General features: G+C 44.8%; 2 protein-coding genes across 3 annotated transcripts in view; one reads left to right on the top strand and one right to left on the bottom strand.

The window, feature by feature from the left end:
• UBAP2 (ubiquitin associated protein 2) overlaps positions 1 to 23,301 on the bottom strand; it is a 116,443-nt gene that overhangs the window by 51,068 nt on the left and 42,074 nt on the right. Inside the window, exons 14-21 of one of the 2 annotated variants that reach the window (XM_067316731.1) lie at positions 23,067 to 23,239; positions 21,911 to 22,121; positions 20,630 to 20,669; positions 17,662 to 17,845; positions 15,095 to 15,161; positions 13,555 to 13,750; positions 12,179 to 12,270; positions 11,246 to 11,296 (exon numbers count right to left, since the gene is read on the bottom strand). In XM_067316731.1, the coding sequence (XP_067172832.1) occupies positions 11,246 to 11,296; positions 12,179 to 12,270; positions 13,555 to 13,750; positions 15,095 to 15,161; positions 17,662 to 17,845; positions 20,630 to 20,669; positions 21,911 to 22,121; positions 23,067 to 23,239 (1,014 nt within the window). The remainder of the gene's footprint in view (positions 1 to 11,245; positions 11,297 to 12,178; positions 12,271 to 13,554; positions 13,751 to 15,094; positions 15,162 to 17,661; positions 17,846 to 20,629; positions 20,670 to 21,910; positions 22,122 to 23,066; positions 23,240 to 23,301) is intronic. The other variant, XM_067316732.1, reaches the window with a different exon arrangement.
• LOC136995310 (interferon-like) lies at positions 5,743 to 6,564 on the top strand. The gene has a single exon (XM_067315674.1). The coding sequence runs from the start codon at positions 5,986 to 5,988 to the stop codon at positions 6,562 to 6,564; it is 579 nt and encodes a 192-aa protein (XP_067171775.1). The 5' UTR covers positions 5,743 to 5,985.

Genomic DNA, 23,301 nt, shown 5'->3' with positions numbered 1-23,301 from the left:
ATTCTTCTATTTATTCGAGGCAAATAAAGACCTTTTGTAAGAACTTGGCTGTCACCGGCCTCACACAATCATAGCACCATCATTTCAGGGGGAAGCCGCCGCCAGGCGTCACCTTGGCCAACTCCCGCCTCCAAACAGCTCGCACGACATTGGGGTGCTCGCCTCCGTGTCCAGATGACGCTGGGACACCTCCTCTACGGGGACAGCGGCTTAGGCCATCCCACGCGCAAGGCCTCGCTCCCACTGGCCCTTCTTCGACTTCAGCAGCTTCCCGCCACACCATTTACTTCTCACGCCTCTCCAGGTCCCCCCGCTCAGCAGCAGCCCTGCCCTCCAGCGCATTGATCGCTCCACTCCGCCGGGTCACTGGCCACCACAGCCCTCCTCAGAGCGCAGCCATCCCATCGCCCTGGGCGGCAACACACACATCCAACAGCTCTGGCGCCACCACCCGCCCAGATGCCAGGCACCCCACGAGTTACTGGCTGCCGACAGGACGCCGCACCACTGACCACAGCGCTTCCCAGAGCAGCATTCCCCTTCGCGTCACACCCGCCTTCTCCTCCACCTGCGCAGCGCACATCTCGCCAATGGGGCAGCAGGGAAAATAGGCAAGGCTCTGTCAAAGGCCTTCCGAAAACCACAGTATACTACATCCGCTGCTCTACCCTGCTCAACACCACCACTCACCTCCTCCTACCAAGCTATCGCCCCGGTCACGCAGCATCCGCCCTCGGAAAACGCAGCCTGCCTCTGCCCCCTCACCTCCACAGCGCTCAGCTCTTCAGAAATACCTGCCCACACAAACCGCCTCCGGAAACAGCCCAGCAACTGGCCGCAGCCTCACCGGCCTCCACTTCCCTCCATCCTCCCTCTCGCCCTTCTCCAACACGGCGGAGACGCCTGCTTTTTGCCACTCAGCAGCAACCTCCCCCCATGGCCAGCACCTTGCAACAGTGAGACACAGCGGCCTCCCAAAGACATCAAACGCCTCCTTCAGCACCCACGGGCGCATCCCAGGTGCTCACAGGCACTCCCGCACACCCAAGGGCCTTAACGGACCCCTGCCTCTTCCTTCCCCTACCCGTGGGCACACCTTCACTCCCACACAGCCTCGCGCACCCGCGAGGCCTGAGGACAAGCCTTACCAACAACAACTGGCACACAACAGGCTCCCAGTACCTCAGCCTCTTCCCAATCCCTTCTCGCTACCTTCCCAGACCCAGGCGGACACGCGCCCACACTCTCCTTAGCCTGCCGGTGCCCACCCAGGCACTTGCAGAAACCCTCCTCCTTCCAGCTCCAGCTCTCCTTTGCCTTGCCCGACTCCAGCCCTACACGCCCACCCAGGCTCTCCATTCCCCTCCCAAGCAGCCTCTCCTCGCCCTCCCGCCACCTTCTCTGCTCTCCCCTCTTCCTTGGGCACCAGGCTCCAGCGCCACGTTCACTCACGCTGCCCACCTGCCACGCCGCCTCCAGCTGCTGCACGTTGCGAGACACCATTCGCGGGCTCCCAGCAGGCGCTCCGGGAAGATTAGACAGCTCTCCGCGGCCCCCGCACCACACCAGGGCACTTCCCCGCCCCGCTGCACCAGCCAACACCTCTTCCTTCCGCCTCACTAGCGACTCCAACACACCAGCTCACCACGGGGCTTCAACAGTCACCGCCAGGACCAGATACTCTTCGACACGTGCCAGCAACCCCCAGGACACCTGGCACCCACCCCTATTGCCCTTCCAGCACCCACTCGTGTGCTGCAAGTCAACCGGGACCACCAGCACCTCTCACTCACCGGCTCTCTCCTCCTCCCAGAGCAAGGCGGCATCTGCCCCTCACTCGCCAGCAGTACGCCTGCAGCACGCACCTACTCCACCACCGCCTCTCCTCATCTCTCCTCTCAGCCTCACCCCACAGACTCCTGCCTGCTTCGCCACCTGTCCCACTCCAGACCTCCCCGCGTTCAAGACTCTCCGTCACACACAGCACAACCCCGCCTCCAGCCCGGACCACGCTATCCTGGCTTCACGGCCTCTTGCCCTCCGCTACACTTCTCCAATCCAACAACCTGCCCAACCACCTCGCCGGGACCCCAGCCAGCTCACACCTCTGCATCTCTGCATGGACTCCGCACTACCCCTGCAAACAGGGACCAGTGCGTTCCCACAACCACACCTGCGCACTCAAATGCGGCACCCATAGGCGCTGTGCCCTCTCCCTCCTGCCTTCGCCCTTCTCAACACCAGGCCGCACAAAGATCTCACACACCAACCACCACCTCCAAGCAACCCTCCTTCGACGTCCACGCTGCAACACACGACACACCTCCCCAGGCCTCTTCCCAACAGAACGATACGGCCATCCCGGCCAAGGGGCAGTTTAGGGCTCTCGACAGTCGAGAGCTTATGGGTAAGGATTAAAGGGCAGGCTAGCATGGGTGACACTGTTGTGGGTGTTTACTACAGGCCACCTGATCAGGAAGAGGAAGTCGATGAGGCCTTCTACAGACAGCTGGAAGTAGCCTCACGATCCCAGGCCCTGGTTCTCATGGGGGACTTCAACCACCCTGATTACCTGCTGGAAAGACAACACAGCTAGGCTCAAACAGTCCCGCAGGTTCCTGCAGAGCATTGGTGACAACTTCTTGACACAGGTGGTGGAGGAGCCAACAAGGAGAGGTGTGCTGCTGGACCTCGTACTAACAAACAAAGAAGGACTGGTGGAAGATGTGAAGGTCGGGGGCAGCCTTGGCTGCAGTGACCATGAGACGGTGGAGTTCAGGATCCTGCGAGGAGGCAGCAGGGCACTAAGTAGGATCGCAACCCTAGACTTCAGGAGAGCAAACTTTGGCCTCTTCAGGGACCTACTCAGAGGAATCCCATGGGTTAGGGCCCTAGAAGGAAGGGGCGTTCAAGAGAGCTGGTTAATATTCAAACATCACCTCCTCCAGGCTCAAGAGCGGTGCATCCCTATGAGTAGGAAGTCAAGCAAAGGAGGTAGGAGACCTGCATGCATGAGCAAGGAGCTCCTGGCAAAACTCAACCAGAAGAAGGAAGTCTACAGAAAGTGGAAAGGGGCACAGGCCACTTGGGAGGAATATAGGAACGTTGTCAGAGCATGCAGGGATGTGACAAGGAAGGCTAAGGCCCGTTTGGAATTCAATCTGGCGAGAGATGTCAAGGACAGCAAGAAGGGCTTCTTCAAATACATCAGTAGCAAGAGGAAGACTAGGGAAAATGTGGGCCCTTTGCTGAATGGGGTGGGTGCCCTGGTGACAAAGGATGCAGAGAAGGCAGAGTTACTGAATGCCTTCTTTGCTTCAGTCTTTACTGCTCAGGCCAGCCCTCAGGAACCCCAGACCCTGGAGACAAGAGAGAAAGTCTGGAGAAAGGAAGACTTTCCCTTGGTGGAGGAGGAGTGCGTTAGAGATCATTTAAGCAAACTTGACACCCACAAATCCATGCGCCCTGATGGGATGCACCCACGAGTGCTGAGGGAGCTGGCGGATGTCATTGCTAAGCCACTCTCCATCATCTTTGAAAGGACATGGAGAACAGGAGAGGTGCCTGAAGACTGCAAGAAAGCCAATGTCACCCCAGTCTTCAAAAAGGGCAAGAAGGAGGACCCAGGCAACTACAGCCCAGTCAGCCTCACCTCCATCCCTGGAAAGGTGATGGAGCAGCTCATCCTGGAGGCCATCTCCAAGCATGTGGAGGACAAGAAGGTGATCAGGAGTCGTCAGCATGGATTCACCAAGGGGAAATCATGCCTAACCAATCTGATAGCCTTCTCTGATGGAATGACTGCCTGGGTAGATGAGGGGAGAGCAGTGGATGTTGTCTCCCTTGACTTCAGCAAGGCTTTTGACACTGTCTCCCATAACATCCCCATAGACAAGCTCAGGAAGTGTGGGCTGGATGAGTGGACAGTGAGGTGGATTGAGAACTGGCTGAATGGCAGAGCTCAGAGGGTTGTGATCAGCGGCGCAGACTCTAGTTGGAGGACTGTAGCTAGCGGTGTCCCCCAGGGGTCAGGACTGGGTCCAGTCTTGTTCAACTTCTTCATCAACGACCTGGAGAAAGGCACAGAGTGCACCCTCAGCAAGTTTGCTGATGATACAAAACTGGGAGGAGTGGCCGATACACCAGAGGGCTGTGCTGCCATTCAGAGAGACCTGGACAGGCTGCAGAGCTGGGCGGAGAGGAACCTCATGAAGTTCAACAAAGGCAAGTGCAGGGTCCTGCACCTGGGGAGGAATAACCCCATGCACCAGTACAGGTTGGGGGTTGACCTGCTGAAAAGCAGCTCTGCAGAGAAGGACCTGGGAGTGCTGGTGGACACCAAGCTAAGCATGAGGCAGCAATGTGCCCTTGTGGCCAAGAAGGCCAATGGTATCCTGGGGTGCATCAGGAAGAGTGTTGCCAGCAGGTCGAGGGAGGTGATTCTCCCCCTCTACTCAGCCCTGGTGAGGCCACATCTGGAGTACTGCGTCCAGTTCTGGGCTCCCCAGTACAAGAGGGACGTGGCCCTACTGGAGCAAGTCCAGCGAAGGGCTACAAAGATGATTAGGGGATTGGAGCATCTCTCTTGTGAGGAAAGACTGAGAGAGCCGGGCCTGTTTAGCCTGGAGAAGAGAAGGCTGAGAGGAGATCTTATCAATGTGTACAAGTATCTGAAGGGAGGGTGTCAAGAGGATGGAGCCAGACTCTTTTCAGTGGTGCCCAGCGACAGGACGCGAGGCAACGGGCACAAACTGAAACACAGATGCTTCCATCTGAACATGAGGAAAAACTTCTTCACTGTGAGGGTGACAGAGCACTGGAACAGGTTGCCCAGAGAGGTTGTGGAGTCTCCTTCTCTGGAGATATTCAAAACCCACCTGGATGCAATCCTGTGCAATGTGCTCTAGGTGACCCTGCTTGAGCAGGGCGGTTGGACTAGATGATCTCCAGAGGTCCCTTCCAACCTCAGCGATTCTGTGACAGACACCGCAGGCAAGCAGGCACAGAAGACAGAGCCACACTCCGCTCACACGGACACAGGCACACCACCACAAGGCAAAGGCACAAGCGGGAACACCACAAAGGCTTCCCCAAGCAGCACAACACACACACACACACACACCCTACCCTGCTCAACACCACCACTCACACACACACACACACACACCCTACCCTGCTCAACACCACCACTCACCTCCTCCTACCAAGCTATCGCCCCAGTCACGCAGCATCTGCCCTCGGAAAATGCAGCCTGCCTCTGCCCCCTCACCTCCACAGCGCTCAGCTCTTCAGAAACACCTGCCCAGAAACACACACACACCAACCATCGTGGGACTCAAACACTAAAAAGGAGAACAGAAACTGTGGGACTTTCATCCAGGCACACACACAAAGCTCAGCTGCACGAGGCCATGAGACACCTCCTCCAATGCAACCTGCCCTCTGCACCAGGCCGCAACGCACACCTCCCCAACCTTCTCCCAAAATACAGCACGTGGCAACACTTGCAGAGCATGAAGAGCACCGAGACACTAACAGCAAAACAAAAACAACAGGCACCCTGAAAGCAAAAGCAACACAACCAATACGGCAACATTACATCAAGAAAGTTGGCGAGTTGGGAAATTCAAACACACAAAGACCACAACTGCAAGGCGAAAGGGAAACACAAGACAACAGCCAGCCTCCCCAAACTGGGCCGCCCCCAAAACACCAATCGCAGCACCACAGAAGCACCACTGCAGCCCTCCAACGCACAGCAAGCCACGCAAGCACACTTCCACTAACACTGCAAAAGCCACCAAACCTACAAACAAAACTGAAAACGAGACCAGGAAATTCTTCACAAATAGAAATGGCAAATGGAAACATGCCGCACCACATAAAGCCAGACACACAGCACAGTCTCAAGCACAGCACTCGCCAACGACGACCAAGGCTCACAAGCCTCCTGCACGGCACCACCGGACAACTGAACACACCACCATGGCTGCGCCCGCAACACGACACCCCTGCCTGTGGCACGGCGCTCCGGTGCTCCTGCTCCTCCTGCCCGCTCTCAGCGCCGCCCTCAGCTGCGCCAACCTTCGCACCCGACAGAGCACCTTCAACTGGGACAGCCTCCAGCTCCTCCACGCCATGGCACCCAGCCCGCCTCAGCCCTGCGACCAACACGACGCACCTTTCCCCTTCCCCAAAACCCTCCTGGCAATCCAGGCCCCACGACAAGCCACCGACGCCATCCTCCGCATCCTCCGGCACCTCTTCGCCACTCTCAGCAACGAAAACATCCCCGCGCACTGGGACAGCCAAGCACACCAACAGCTCCTCAACCAGCTCCACAGCCAAATCCAGCACCTCCAGCGATGCCTCCCTGGCACCGGCACGGATTCCAAAAGCCAAGGGCCACACAACCCCTGGCTCAGCATCATCACGTACTTCCGGCGCATCCAGGACTTCCTCCGCACGCACAACCACAGCCCCTGTGCCTGGGACAACGTCCGCCTCGAAGTTCAGACTTGCTTCCAGCGCATCCACAACCTCACCCGCACCATGGCAGATTAGCCACAACCCCTCCTCACCACAACCACGCACCCACACACATCGCACCCAACACACACCCCTCACCCAGGGACGGTCACTCCCACAGCACCCTCCTCGCCTGCCCCCACAACACCCACACCATCCCGCCTCCACCACCACCACCGCACGGAGCCCAGCAGCACCGTGACCACGCACGGCCACGCTTCGGCACCCCGCGCACCCCACGCCCACCCCTGCTCCCACAGAGGCACCCACCGATGGCGAACACCGAGCCCCCCCGTGCACACACCCAGGGCCAACACGAGCCACCCACTACTTCGGGCCCGCCAACGCATCTCGTCCTCTCCGCTGCCGACTCCCCTCCACCAAGGGAAACAGCTGATGCCAGCAACTTACCCAGACCCTCACGCCCCACAAAACCACCCCACCTATTTATTTAACTTATTCTATTTATTCTGATTATTGTGTTGCTCTATTTATTCTTCTATTTATTCGAGGCAAATAAAGACCTTTTGTAAGAACTTGGCTGTCACCGGCCTCACACAATCATAGCACCATCATTTCAGGGGGAAGCCGCCGCCAGGCGTCACCTTGGCCAACTCCCGCCTCCAAACAGCTCGCACGACATTGGGGTGCTCGCCTCCGTGTCCAGATGACGCTGGGACACCTCCTCTACGGGGACAGCGGCTTAGGCCATCGCACGTGCAAGGCCTCGCTCCCACTGGCCCTTCTTCGACTTCAGCAGCTTTCTGCCACACCCTGCACACACACTCAGGAGGTGTGCACTTTTTCGTGCCCACCGACGCATCTCGTCCTCTGCACTGTGGACTACCCTGACCAAGGGTATCAGCGGATGTCAAGAACCAACGGAAATTCTCTCATCCCAACAAGTACTCACCTATTTATTTATATTATTCTATTTATTTTGTTAGTTGTATTTATTTTTTTTTACTGTCACAAATAAAGATCTTTTGTTTGAAACTTGGGTTGTCCCTCGTAAGAAAGTGACTTTATTAAAAGGCACAGCCTGTCACAATAGTCACAGCCAAGTATTCCGCCCACACTCTGTATCCTCCAGCGGAAACCTCTTGCTCCCTGTCAACCCCACACAAGCCACAGCAGGCAGGTCCACTGGGCCAGCGCCAGTGCTCCCCTCCTAGGAAACAGCAGCCTCATTGATAGTCTCCCACAGACACCGCATGCACAGGTAGATCTACTCTCCTTGTCAACTCAAGACATGAGAAACTCCAGATGTCAACAAAGACATGATTACATCCTCTTCCTGAGCACAGAGAGCTTGTACTTCGCCTGCCCAAACCCTAATAAATTTACTTTGGATGTATATTGTCCCATCAGCTGGCCGCCCCTCTTCTTCATTGCTGCTGTATTTCCAAAAGTCCTTTCCCTCCTGTCAAGATCTAAAACCAACAGCACCCAGATCCCCACTTCATCTCCTTGCCTGTCCTCTTTTAGTGTAAATAATGGGCAAAATCTACAACCATCTCCTTGGCACAAACCTTCCTAACAATCCCCACAGAAGAGTGGGGGCCAAGCAGGGGATCACAAACATGCTCCTGGCTACCAACAGCTCCAGGCAGATGCCAAGATGCCCCACATCTTCGCTCCCATGCTTCACCTCCTTCACCAGCACTTACTGAGGAGGCAACACTTCCCCGTGGTCCAAGTACAGTTCATCCCCCTGTCTTTAACAAATTCTTCCTGACATGTTTCATATACTCCTCTTTTCAGTAAAGTTATCATCACTTTTCTGTTTTGGGGGAGAAAGTGTCTGGTGTAGAACCAAGAACCTACTCCTAACATTTTTTTTGAATATTGACCCATTATAATTTTTATCATTTGTAGTTTTTGTTTTGTTTAATCTTAACCTAAAGTAGGTCCTTTTTTCTGTTTGCTTGCTTTTCCTGTTTCCCTATCTCATGTTCATCAAGGCAAACATTTTGTCCGTAGGTTTAGGTTTTGGGTGGTGTATACGTGTGTGGGGAAGGGGAGGTTCAACTTTAATACCAATATCCTCATTTCCCTAATTCATCATGGAATCTCTTATTTGTTTTTAATAACTTCATCTCAATTTATGTAACTCTTTGCCGTATTTTTTCAGCCATCCATTACTTTTCCGAAACTGATATCAAGTTGCCGTGTCTTCATTTAGCCAGGTCTTTCCTTTTATTTCAACATGGAGTTATCTGCTCTCTCTGGAACTTTTGCAGGTTTCAGAACTTCGCTAGGAAAAAAGATACCCCCAAGAAGTTTTCAGCAATGCTTCTTCATCACTTATTTCCAAGTCATTGCATCCCAGTTATATGGAACCCTGATTTAAGACCATCTACCAAATATATGGACAACTTCCCAATAACAGAATGGCCAGTTTTTCATTTTTATCTTGTAATACAGACATGAAGCTTCTTCTGAAGCAAAACATTAGTATCTCTTTCACAGCTTTGTTTTTCCTCTTTGTATGAAATATTTCATCTTTTTATCATTACCTAACGCTTGCATTTTTGGTCTCAGTTTTTATTTCTTCTGGCAATAAATTTTTGCCCTGTTATTTTCTTCCACTATTTTCTGTAATTCTTAGCTTCTGAATTATGTCCACTATTATTTCTCATCTTTTTTTTCTTTTTAAATGCATTTCAATAGCTGTTTTTACTTTGTACCAAAAAAAAATTTTAGTTTAGCATTAATTCATTATCAGTTATCAGCCACATTTTTCATCTTAATTTTTTCTTCCAACTTGAAGAGTTGACCCTAGCTACATCATTTCTTCTAACTTGATCATTTCTTGTACTTGAAGAGTTTCAACCCTAGCTACATCATTATTATTTTTGCCTATTCTTCCTTTGATTTTTAGTCCACAGAATAATTCCTCATTTTCAAATGAAGTTAAACGGAGAATTCCTATTTGGTGTATATCACATCTGAATTCAGAAACCATCATATAATATTTTTAAATTCCAGCATGATGCAGCACTGATGTATGATAACTCCAGTCTGACTGACTGACTTAGTATTTCACAATAACAATGCCTTTTCCCCACAGCATCTTAGAGGGAAGAGTTAAGGAACACTACTAAAAAACATCACGCCTGTACAATTTAACATTGTGTAGATAAACACAGTCAAGAATGGCAAACTCTGCTTCATTGGAACAATTATAAAGCAATACTCAAAATCATTCAACTTCGAGCTCCCAGAGAGTTTAGAATAGGCAAAGCCAATTAGAAGGCTACAGGCTACCACTTCCATGTGCCTACTACTCTTTTATTTTATTAATTGACTATAATGAATTTAATATTCCAAGAAAAATAAATCTCCTCAGCAAGTTTTAGAAATATCACATACATGTTTAAATATGAATCCTTCCATTTCCTCTTGTTCATCCTTAACTCTTGGACCTAAATGGATAGGCAATTAACAAATTTCTTTTCTCCATGTGCTTTGCTGTATTAGATTTAGATTAAGAGTTGCCCACTTGTTTTTTTCTCCATTTACTATCACCACCTGTAAATAACCTCCATAATCACCAATTCCTGCACCCTCAGAACCAAAGTAGCATGGGCTGCTGGCAAGGTCCTGTGAGATAGCTACAGGTACCAAGCTCGCCTGCCTGGAAGACAGCACAGAATTCAGCTAACAGATGCAAAACGCAGGCTGATAAAAGCTGAGCAGCCTTGCCAGAAAATGCTTCATCTCCTACCAACGTAACCATAAAGTTACAGCCCTGCCTTCCCAAGGATGGCCCAGTATTTTACATATCACTCTAGCCCTACGCCCTTTAGCCAGTGGCACACTTCCCAAACCTTCTGTGTTTCTAGGACGTGCAGGATATCCTAGAAAACATTCCCCTCCTAAGTTGTCTGAATTCATCTGTGCATTGTGGTTTTACGATGTGGTACCACGCCACCTCCACCAGCAGTTATTTGTTCACCACCTTCAGAAGCCTGCCCAGCCTGCATCGTCTTGCCCGGCCCCAGAAGAACTGCCAATATGTTGTTACTTATCAACCTCTCTGAAAGAAAATCCCATTCGTTTTAGTAGATAATTCTTCCAAGAATTATGCCTTCAGCAGGTTAAGACCTTCATGGATGTGCTCTCTCTTCCCCCTCACCTCCAGTTCTTTTTTTCCCCTCTTCCCCAGGATGAGCAACCAGACAGGATTTTGTCTGGGACATCCCTTTGTTCCATTTGACATTTTCACATACAATTCCTATTCTGGATTCAGGCAAGGAAGAAAACTCAGTATACTCTCCCCCTGTAGCTCACCTGCTGATGATTTTTTTACCATGATGTATATGGAAAGGGAGTCTCCAAAACCTGTCAGATGCACTTACTGGCTGCCAATTTGCATACTATGCCTTGCTGTTCAACCCCACTCCTTGCTAAGAGGAAGAGCCCACACTCAGATTTCAAAGATGTTTGAAAAGATTTCATATTGCTGCGACAATCCAGATAAAAATTTCTCCACTCAACAGCAGAAAGTATGCTTTTACTTCTGTTTACAGAATTTGCAGGATGGACAAACACAGGTGGCAACAATCATTCTTAAATTTACACCACCGAGAGAAACTCTGTTTGTGGATATTCAACCAAACAGAGTATACAATCACCATCAAATTTGTGTTGCACAGAGGGCGAACTCTGAAGATACCTTGTTTAAAATGAAAAAGCCAAGCCATTTACTTACCATTGGCAGCCTGGACTGAAGCATCTGGAGATCATCATAACCATAAATCTGCTTAAAGACAGATAAAAATACAACATCATTATAACACTTTTCTCTAACAAAGACTAATTTGGGGCTTTAAACTGAGCTTGATCTAGGCCCAGCCCATTTTGAAGGTGCAAAGCTGTATGTCACATTGTGCTATCAAGGTGCAGATTAGCATTTTAAGGCTAGTATAGTTTAAAATGGCTTGTCATCCTAATATTGTTTTTCAGTGACAGTAGTCCTCTGAACAGCATTCAACCATCCGGTCTTCAATACTGCTTTCACAGATGTGTCATTCACCAACTAGTAAAAATCTTCAGGGCATTCAGATCTGGGAGTAAATGCAATAGCACTCTTTAATGCAATCACTGCTTCCAAGAATATGATGATTTAAGATTTAGTGAGAAGGCCACAAAGCAGCCCATAGTTATCCCTCACATTCAGTGTGATACACGAAGAAAAACATTAGAATAAAGCTTCTGATTCAGAAAACAGGTAAATAAAAAGATATTGAACCTGGTCAGATATCAAGAAGCTATGTGTAATCTTTCAAAGTAGACAGACAGGATGCACAGCACATTTCAAGCACTACTACAATAAATCTATTCCAGTAAGACAAACCTGAATGATTCTAATTTGACTAAAAGGACCTAAAACCTGATTCCATTGAAAACCATAGCAAAACACATGTTCAGCTTCAACAGCAGCCAAATCAAGCCTGTTTTGAAATTCGCTATCAACAGTAAACTGCCACTGAATGTATTTTGTGTACTCTTCAACACCTGGAACAGGGAATCCAGATGCAACATGGGCCAACACAAATGCCTCGGCATAGACAGCAGCAGGTCTGGAGGGCCTACTTGCAGCAAGGGTTAAGTAATTAAGGACAGGTACAATTAAATTGCTTACTGGGTAGGCAGGCAGAAGTCCTCCAGGTCCCACAATATACTGGTTATGCAACAAGGGTGGTACACCTTGGGGCAGGTTTGGGGGAGCTTTGCCTGTAGAACCAAAATACAGACACTTAACAAGCCTTTAAGGGAAGAGGGGAAAAAAAGAAAGAAGAAAAAAAAAAAAAGGCTTCAGCCTTGAGACAACAGAGCTCATGAGCCTGACAGCTGCATTATCACAGCTTCTAAAGAGCAGAGTCGCACAGAAGAATTTAGTGTTAGTTAATGAAAATGCTTAAAACGGCCTGAGGAGTTTAACCATACCTCAAGTAAGGGAAAGCACAGATTACTTCAGACTGAAAACAACAGTCCCATCAGAGAACAGTGTGATTTTGTAGTTAATTTCATCTGAGAGGATTACAAGAATTACAGGAACTTCTCCTTTCCTTGGTCCTCTCTTGAAGGTAAAATTTAGGTATTGTGCTCAAGCTAAGACAGCAAATTCTCTGCTTTAATTTTCTGCTCTGTCCACACATTCCTCCCTTGTCCCCATCAACAGAAAGCACTAAATGTTGTCAGCATACTTTCTGTGGGTGACTTATTGCAGCTGGAAAAAGCAAAGAGAAGATCGAGGCAGTTTCAATTGCGTCCATGAAGCAGTGCTAGGAAGCAGAAGGGTAAAAATGCACTTTGTCTGGCCAGTCATCAGATGCTTCATTTACAAAACGTGGGAAGGGGAAAAGAGGAAATCCTTGTGTTCGATCTTAATATTTAAATCATTACTTTCCCCCACAGGATTTTCTTTTAGCAGTTTAAGTTGATTAGATAAGCAACAGGGCAATTTAGCATTGTTCCCACTTCAGTGCAAGAAGCCTCGCCACCTTCTTTCTCTGTGGATATCCTTTTCAAAAGTGGTATTTGCTGTGGCATGACCCAGACATCAGATACCTTTTTCCCTTCTGTAAATGTGGCAGTAGGGATGTGACATATGATAACGAGGACACTGCAGTGTATTTTGATACTGTCAAATGAATTCAAGTCACAGAGAAGACTGAAATTAAAGCAAATGTGAACGCACACCAAGAGCTGATCACAACCTAGAATACAAACTGGACAAATCTACTAGTCCAAAACTTACTAAGTCAGAGTTGCTCTCATGTCTATTTACAAAGCTCTTTGGGGATGGAATGCGCTATATAAATGCTGCATAACACCCTAACAAATATTTCAAATACACAAAAGCAGGCAACTTTATTTTATAAGCCAGCAAATAAAGCGTGCTGAAAATGCTAGTCAAGACTGGATTTCTTAGCGTAGTTATTGCTGGTGAGATGCTCAACTGACAGCCCTGCAGACTGAAGTCCTCTATCCACGTGATCTGTTAATATTGCGAACCTGAAGACACTAAGGGAGCTGCCCGTGTAGTAGCAGCTGGTATAGACACACTGGTAACGCTCAGGCCAAGGCTGTTTGTAGTGTTCATACTGCTTGCCATGCTGACAACCGAAGAGGTGGTGCTAGTGGCTGAGGTTGAAGCAGTTGAAAAGGTTGTTGAGGGCTGGAGCGAAGTTGTGTTCTCAACACTAGTGTGCTAGAAAGGAGACAAAAAGAATGAGGATCACAGAGCAAATAAACCACAGCGGAAGATGCTGGGAAAAAACAAACAACCTTTTAAATAACAGCAGCACATGCAAGAGAATGTGCAATATTATATGCATTATCTGCATATCAGGCAAGCAACTAAGTTGCATGCTTGCAATTTTTTCTCTTAAGTGTTCAAAGAAAACTATTACTGAGAGTTAAATTCAAACAGCTATATCCATCACAAAATTATATCACAGTAACTCAAATGTCCCTCTACTGCATTATTTCTTGCCCTTTGGTTGCATACTCCTTTAAGCCAGTACTTGCTATTTTAAATAAACTCCTGTGTTCTTCCAAAAGACAGTATTCGTTTCAAGAAGAAAATAGGACACTGCTATCAAGATTTCCTCAAGACATTTGTGGAAATTAAAAGATTAAAACTGCAATGTCCTATAACAGGATCAACGTGGTAAACTGAAACACAGACCAGATATATTACAGGAACATGCGAGTATAAAGGAGTTCCTGGATTGAATCCAGCACAACACAGTGCCTTAACTGTAAGCTAATCACACTTGCAAAACAGTATCATCAACACACAGGAGCCAAAACAACTCTGACCGCAGGAAAGAAGGATATTTGGATTAAGTGAATTTTCAAAATATATACCCAGTAGGGACGAAGCATTACAAACTGAAATACAGATATAAAGAAAAGCCATGCTCGCAGTAACTTATCTGTATGCTCCAACTGGGTTTGTACAGAGGTATCCCATCACAGAACCACCAGGCAGTGTGTGTCTCATTTAAATTTGTGCAACCTCATCTAGAGCACCCTATTCAATACCATTTGTCTTGTTATCTCAAATGCATTGAATACGCAGGGGACAGCAATACCATGTGGTAAATTCTAAAATCATCTGTTAAGAGGCATTTGTCATTACATGTATCATGCCATCACCTGTACTTTGCCAGCTAACATCTTCAGTAAAGACTGCTAACACTCCATATTTTGGAGCAGTTTCAGAGAGCCATTTTTAAAGATTATTTTTAATACACTTGCTACAAGAAATTCTTTCTTTACTCTGTCCTCCTGCCTGGAATGGAAATTTCCTCTGCAATTGTGCAACAGGCAAATCTCTGTAACAGTTATTCTTGATCAAGTACAAATCACAAGTAGCAAAGACAATCTTTTTGCCACTAGAGGGCTGGCAGCCTTCCTTCTCCCCTGAGATAAAGCTCTTGTCTCAGTTCTTGGTGTACTGGGACACAAGGAACATTAAGAGAAGGTTTTAACCATCAGATAAACTGACTACATGCCAAACATCTGTTGAAATGCAAACAGGACTTACTGCATGTGATGTGCTTGAAGACAACACTGAGGCAGGGGAGAGGCTGCTCTGATGATTGGAAAGGGAGCTAGAAAGAAATTGTAAAGAATTAGTACAATTAATTTATCCTAGACCCAACTTATATCTTAAATGCATATATAAAATATATGGACAATTTCTCCTTTAACCAATTTCTTACTACCTACTGCTTAGTGAAAAAATTTAAAGTACATAGTCAACCATTAATTACAACATGAAATGAATATGGTCTGCCAAAGGAGCATGATAACATGCTAATGTCTGACAACATTGCAAGAAACATTGTGACAAAAATCTAAAACACTACTCATTCCTATTTATGTTTACTGCATTTTTAGAAAATCAATAGTTGCTTCAGGAATTACACAGTAATGTGTAATTTAATGTCCAAATTTGGACATTTAATGTCCAAAACCAGAAGAGTATACCAGAAGAAGGTTCACACGACACATGACTTGTTTCTCATTCTTTCCCTGAGCAACTGTTACTGGCTGCCACTGGAGACAAGTACTAGGTGAGGCAGTGCTTTGGTTTGGCTCACTATGGTGTTTCTGATAATTTAATCTGCATAATATTTGTTCAACTAATTAAAACAATAGGGTATTTGCCCCATAAGCCTGCCAACAGCCCCAACACTCTCTCGAAAGACAAAGATTAGAACAAACAGCAAATAAAGATCATCTGTGAAAGCAGGAAAATTAGGTTACTACAGAATCTGGCAATTTAAGCAAGCCCAGTTCATACGGTCACGCTCCCCAAAAGCCATTTCCTCATTTAAAACACGAATCAGAACAACCAGTTCAGTTTTATACGTACACTGTAAAATGCCAAAATAAAGAATCCACTGCTGAAAGACATCCTCAGACAACTTAGTTTTAGGAAGCAAATCTAGTCTTAGCACTACCTTTTTCCCTAGCTGAGCAGGCCTGTAAACTTGAGGCAGTAACAGCAGCACCAACATTCATCTATAATCCGAAGACCATTAAATGTCTCCTTGGAAGATGACTGAAACGTTCTTAAATATTTACATTGATGAAAGTTATACCTTACCTTCAATGTCAAAAACAGTCTTCATAGTACAATACAGAATAAAAAAATAAACACTGAACAAAGCCAACCATCACACAATGACTTAGAACCGTACTGTAACCATTCATGTATTTGCACATTCACTTCAAAATATTTATGGTTTGGTGTTCAACAAGCCCCTTCTCATGTGAATCAGAAGCAAGAGAGATCTTGAACACAACAAATATTTTAGTATTTTCCATGGAAATAGCCATAAGAAAATACAGCAGGGTTTATAACAAAGCTTCAGACTAAATGATATGCCCTAATTTAAGGGCGGACACTTTTGTCAGCTGGTCAAGGTGAGGGACCAGTGCAAGTCTTACAAGTTTCACAGATTCATTTCACTCTGAGTCTTTAAAACTGTTCCCCATCTGCAGGAATCAGGATGATACCACTTCAGGCAGCAAGCAAAGAAATGGTTTAGTCCAGCACGGAGTTCTAAAACATTCCCTCACCCACATAACCCTCTTCTAAGAGACCTTAATTCATTAACTGACCTATAGTAGAGACTCAGATAAGAGCTGTCAGCACAACAGTCAGACATGCTTGGAATTCAGGCATCATCTTTTCACGTCAGTCAGCATCTGCCCCACAGCATCAACCCTCCAAACAAAATTTCTACCAATATACAAAGTTTTTCAAAAAATGGAAATGCAGAGAGATGATGTTTCTAATGTGAATGGAATAATCCTCATTATTTGACACATTCGCAATTCCATTCAACAGAAAACACTTGTGGTATAAAGGGGAATCAACCATGCCCCAGTTGGGAAACAGAGAAAAACCTGTGATATCCCATTAATTTCTTGGAATACCCAAATACAGCACAAAGGTCAGTGTTAAAAACTTAACCAACCAGTATAGCCTCAGGATGTCACATGCTTGAGGACAGAGCTCACTAACAGGCACTAAAAAACAAACGGATGATGTAAATGAGCTAAGCTGTGCTGAATGCACTTCCAAGAGCAACAATCTGCTATTTGGAAGTGTCCTAAGGAAATGTCTTAGAAAAAGAAAAATCCACACATTGTCCCTATGGAAACATTTCGGTTTTTAATTTTAAGAAATACAAACACGAATGAAACTACAATGCTTAAAATTAGCCAGAAAGTAAACTGTTAAGGAACAATTTCAAATCTACAGTACTGAACAAACAGCAGGCACTGCGGACAAAGTAGGGGAAAAAAAACAAAAAAAAACCTAACCTGCATAAAACCGAAGCAGGAGCCCTTTGAAACACAAAGTTGTTTATACACCATGAAAATCTGAGGGCAGCAGCTGCTGCATCATTAAGAGCCAGCCCAGGGCTCACACTTCACAGCCAGAAACACCCTGGTCTCTTTAAAGACCTCTCCTAATTTAAGTTAATGACAGAAAAGGGGACCCTGTTGACTGACAGCCCCCATACACAGTCACCCTTGCATTTGCCCTTTCCCCAAAATTCAGCTCCTTTCAGCTTACCACAACTCCTACTGTACCTGCTTAACTGGGAGAGCGAGCTGCTGGCCAAATCGCTGGACTGAGGCAAGCTGGGCAACGTTGCCGAGTGCTGCGATGCTGAAGGCAGAAGCGAAGCAGTAGTGGAGACCACGCTAGGCAGAGAACCAGCAGAAGGTAGTGAGGGAGAGGGCTCTGTCTTAGATGCTGGAACTGATGAAGTAGCTGCAACAAGTTAGAAAAAGGCATTCAGAGATGAATTCCAGCATACCTAACATCCCAAGCTGGATTCAGGAACACACTAGTATTCTCCACTTGGTTTACAAAAACCTGATGGTTGAGAACCAGTAACAGTATCATGCAGTCTGGCTATCAAAGAAAATTCAGATGGCAACAGAACTATCAATTTTTCCCTTTAAGCCTGTCACCTACAACAGATTTATGATTTTCACTGGTACATATGTAGTAAACTACAGTCTTCTGCACTTCACCTCTATTTGATTACTAGCTTTTCCCCACAATTCCATCCACATTTTAAAATTCCTTGCATTTGATTCCAGTCCCCTTCCACAAAAGCAAATTACTGCAGCCTGCAAGGCACTGCACAAACCTACTTTTGCCTATACCTCTGCTTCTTCTCTTCCACTTATGCAGCACTTTTCAAGTCTGAAATTTGCATCGCTGGAGTACAAGGGCACATAAAACTTACCAGTTTGGAGCACTGAGTCAAAGGTATAGAATAACACAAGCTGCAGTAAAAGGCCACATCAAATACAGCATTAAGCACTTTTAATGGCCAAAGAGTTGTCAAATACTGACTTACTTTACTTGACTTCGACAGCAAGAAATGCTTAACATTGAAATTACATTTTTGGCCTAAATACGGTAGAATCAATTTACGATAAAAGTACGTTTCCAGAGGATGACTATCTTTTAATAAGACACTGAAACACTCTACCGCCCAGGATAATTCCCCTGCTGTTCCTATACTATTTTCTTTTGTCCTCTGAAGAACACAGAATTAGAAACACTCGCTCACCAATAAAACTCAAGAAGTGAGTTTAGCCCTGCCTTCTGCTGGACCATGCTTTCATACAATACCAGAGATCACTACCCAAGGGCTCAACCATTAACTTGTATGCTTGTGGGGATAAAAGTAGCCAACTTAAAACGCTCACCAAAAGCCAAATACACGCTTGAAAGTTAAGCATCACTGTTCACATTATTGTTATAGTTTTCTCCCTAAATGTCCCAAGTCAGGTTGCTGGATTGGGTGCTATGCAAAAAGAAATCAAGAGTTCTCAGCCTTGGCAATAGGCACGAGGGTGACAGAACAGAGAAGGAAATAAAAGTGACAAAAGTAAAAGCACGGTTATGAAGGAGACAACTAAATCACCTCATACTTCCTGGCAACATTCATTTAAAAATAAATAAATAAATGACATTTACAACTCTCAATATATTTAGACCAGGGCTGATTCGTTCACTTCTTAAAGTCAAAGTAGATGTCCCCTACTTAGGGGAACGAATCATCGTCTTCATTAAGAGACTTTATAAGATGCCTGGGCATGAAGTACAATAAAAAATAAAAAATAAAAAAGGAGAGAAATAGGATGGTCAGAAGTATAATAACAACAGTCATACTGTGAATGACAAGTTTTAGAGAGGATGAGATCTGGATATTAAAGAACAACAATAGCAAAGATGAGAGATGAAAAATATTATTAACTAAGGCTATTAGCAGCACATACAGAAGGATAAAGGTCAGTACTTTTAAATGGTAAAAAGAGAAGGTTCAAAATAGCTTGGATGTGTGAAACAGACACAGGGAAGAAGGTGGATTCCAGCTTACAGGCTTGAAATACAGGAAAAAAACAGAAGTCAAAAGAGAACTGGCATAGAAGAAGGGACCAATAATGCAGCTCTTACAAAGTAACTACAAAAATATTAGGAATTCTTGGAAATTCGTTTTCCATAGCAAAAAGGTAAGTCCTGTAGTGAATTTCAACACCTCATTTATTAATTCTGTACTTGAGAGTAAGAAAGTTTTCCATTTGAAAGCTGTCTTATATATTACAATCTCTTTTAAGAGGTAAGTCAACAGAAGTTGGTGCTAAGAAAAAACAATGTTTACAGGTTTGAATACTCAAGTCCTTTCTACTCATAAGTATAAATAAAAAAAGAAAGCTGCCCCACTCCTGATACAACTGAGGAGATGTTTAAGAGGAGGACAGATTTAAAATTGAAGTGTGGGAATTATAAAAGATATTAATTCACACTGCTGCCCTGAAAACTTCCATAAAGCCGCACGTAAAGGCCAGAAGAGCAAAAACTGTATTTTAATTATTTTAACTCCAGGAAGAGAGTTATAGGGGCAGTACAAGTAAAGCAGCACACTAAAAACAAGCCAATACAAAGAAGAAAATAATGCCTATATCGGAGCCAACGCTGTAGGATTTTTACTCTACTGCAAGACAGCAAGCAACCCAGCAGAGGGAGCATGGTAGTCACCCTTATTGCTCACAGGGTTGCAAGAGGGCATAAGCAGCGCTACAGGCAGTAAGAGATACTTTAAAAGAATGTGGCTTTGTTTCACTACCACTAAAGGCTAATCACAGCTTACCAAATGGGAATTGGAAAAATTGGTAAAAATAATAATTATTATATATTTTTTTAATATGTACACACACACACACAAGTTTTGGGCAGAGGAATTAAAATGTAAAAAAAAAACCCACAAACATGGCAACTTTTCTAACTCTAAGACTGCCCAGGGTTGCACATTTGGGTATATATTTAATAAGACTAATTTCATATATTGGTATTAGCCAATTAGCAAGCTGTACATTCTTTGCAAGTACAAAATAAACTCAAATTGGTCAACAATAAACAGCGAGAACTGTACAAAACCTTCAACCAGGTATCACTGCTACTATTGTGTGCATACCAAGTAGTAAGGAAAGGTCAGAAAGAGAGTCTTGTGTATAATGGAGCTTTGTAAAAACTTACTGTCAAGAGTTGGCTGTGTTCGAACACCACTGTGCCCATTCTGTAAACAAAGGAGAAATGAATAAGTCACCTTACAGCAGTATATTAAATTTTCAGACTGATTCACACATACAACATGCTTCATGCAAAATTCTATGTTCATTCTAAACTTAAAGACAATAAAGGTAGAAAATTAACTTGTTACTGCTTTTAACAAAACCACATAATAAAGTTGTCTCAAGTGCAAGGTGTCCTGAACATACAGAACCCCATACACTGCCCAAACTACACCCATCTGAAAGAGACTTTCCCATGTATGGTATACAACATAAACTTCAGGTTCACACCGATATGCAAGAAAGAGAATTGCGTTAACATATAGGAAATGGTTGTGCTTTTGATCTAATGCAACTCACAATTTTAACTATCCAAGTTACACAGAGACGCCAAAACGCCATTTTTTTCCATTGAAAGATAAGACTTGAGAAGCACCAGTTGTTTTTTGGATAACGCTGGAGTACAGAAGTGGATAGTCTATGCTTGATCCTCACCAGTACATACGAGCTAGTGCAGAAGACAAGTGTGACTGAGCCATTACATATCAAAGGCCAGATGTAAAAAAAAAAAAAAAACAAAAAAAAAAAACAAAAAAAAACTTAAATTCTCACAAGTTCCTTAAGCATTTAATAAATTAAGTTCTCTTAAAACAAACCTACATTCCTTAAACAAAGAGAGTAGGTGCTTTTGAATGCCTCCAGAGACAGAGATCCTCTCCATCCTAGACTAGATCTCCCATATGCTTTTAAAAATAAAACATGAAACTAATTCCCACTGGTGTTTAAATCTAACTAACAGAAGAGTAATGCTGCAGGAGCCACAAACAGTTTTGGATCCATTTGCTAGGTGCCATATAAACTTAATAAATGATATTACCTTTGGACAGAAACTGTCAAGATATGGCAAAATATCATGACTAATATTTATATAGAGAGATAGTTCCTTTCTTAAAAGCTAAGCTTCAGGGAAGGAAACTCAACTAGAATGGTAAGTGTTACTAAGAAAAAAGGTCAGACAGCAATTTAAGATGTCAAAACCCATAAGATCAGAGGCTACTGTATCCCAAATACAGTATGGCAAGAAAATGGCTACACGATAAGAAAAAGTAAGAACAGAATGGCCTGGGAATCAAAGATACCACTTGGTTTGGTTAAACGTATTAAAATAGCAGGGTAATACAAGTCTAACGTGGATAACATGAATATTTAAACTCTTTTCAAAGTCTTATTTCTGAAATTCGCTCACCGTAACTGCCACAGGGGTTGATTCGGACGGAGCCATGGAGCTTTGGTACGCTATCCTACTATGCACAGAACTCTGGTCATAGGAGGAAGTTGTTGTTACTGGGCTAGTGCTCTGGGATGAGCAGGTCAGACTGGAAGAGGTGATGGCAGAGGTTGTGTAGGTGGACTCCTGTACTGTATTGGATATTGGCAAAGAGGTATTCAAAGGATCACTGGAAAAAGTAAAAGTTATTTATCATCTTGGTAAACGTCATCTCAAATACCTTCATGAAAATATCAGCTCCTATACAATTATCTAGAACCATGTAAAATATATTCAAATCCACATTATTTATATTAGAAAACCTAATAATGAAAAACCTATAATTTTGCTTTGGGGGATCAAACATCATAATCCCACTTTTTTAAACCACTAGGTCCACAGAAGCCTGGTATATGATGAGATAGGCCTAATCTCTTGCAATAGAATTCTAATACTACAATAATAGTCTAAGAATGAACTACACAAAGAGGAAAAAATACTCTAAAAATATACAAGACTTTTGCTTTCTATACAGCTTAAATCATTTATGAACTATAAGTCAAAGTTCATTTTTACAGTATTTTTGAAAAGGTTTCTGGTAGTTTTTTACTGAAGCAAAATTTTTGATGAAGAAACAAATAAGTGTTACTAGTATGGTTGTATTTATCAGTGGCAAGTTTAGCATTTAAGTCAGAGCTTCTGCATACTCTTTTCTCATCCTTTAGGAACATTAGATCTGCAATCTGGCACCAAATTATTGACACAGATATATAATGTACAACATTCATCTCTCCTTGATCAAAAGCAGAAGAATTGGGGCTCTGAGGAAATAAACCCTCAAAAAGATTTGAAAAACAGGACAATTAAACATGAGAAAGTAATACTTAAAAGGGCAGCTTATTGGAGGTTATTTACATGCATGTCATCTCCAGCTTCTAACTCACTCATCCAAGGAGATTTTGATTGCCATTAGAAAAGAGATTCCTCTTAAGATGCCATCCACAGAAAACACAGAGTCTTACGAGTCATCATATTTCCCCCTTCCGTTACATGGTAACCTTGCCTTGACATTTTTGGCACAAACTTGACCCTTGAAGAGGACACATAAGAATACACAAAGGGAATTCGCACGTACTTTACAGATTTTGAGTACAAGCTATTGTTGGTCGCCTGGCTGGTATTCTCGTTGCTTGAAGTTGATCCAAACTCTGGGAGTGCAGGCTCTGACCCAAACTCCAGAGCTCCAAACTGAACATTTAACCCCGTCACATCAGCTGATCCAGGCATCTCCACTGCAGAGGCAGGAATCTTAAACAAACAAACAAGTCACAATTCCTTCATATACACTAGCTAAAAGTATACAAAAATAA

Source organism: Apteryx mantelli, chromosome Z (genome assembly GCF_036417845.1).
Source record: "Apteryx mantelli isolate bAptMan1 chromosome Z, bAptMan1.hap1, whole genome shotgun sequence".
In the NCBI taxonomy this organism is placed as follows: Eukaryota; Metazoa; Chordata; class Aves; order Apterygiformes; family Apterygidae; genus Apteryx; species Apteryx mantelli.
This window is presented reverse-complemented; position numbering and strand designations above follow the sequence as displayed.

Coding starts and splice junctions, on each gene's coding strand:
- LOC136995310 (XM_067315674.1), top strand. CDS start 5,986: ATGGCTGCGCCCGCAACACGACACCCCTGCCTGTGGCACGGCGCTCCG.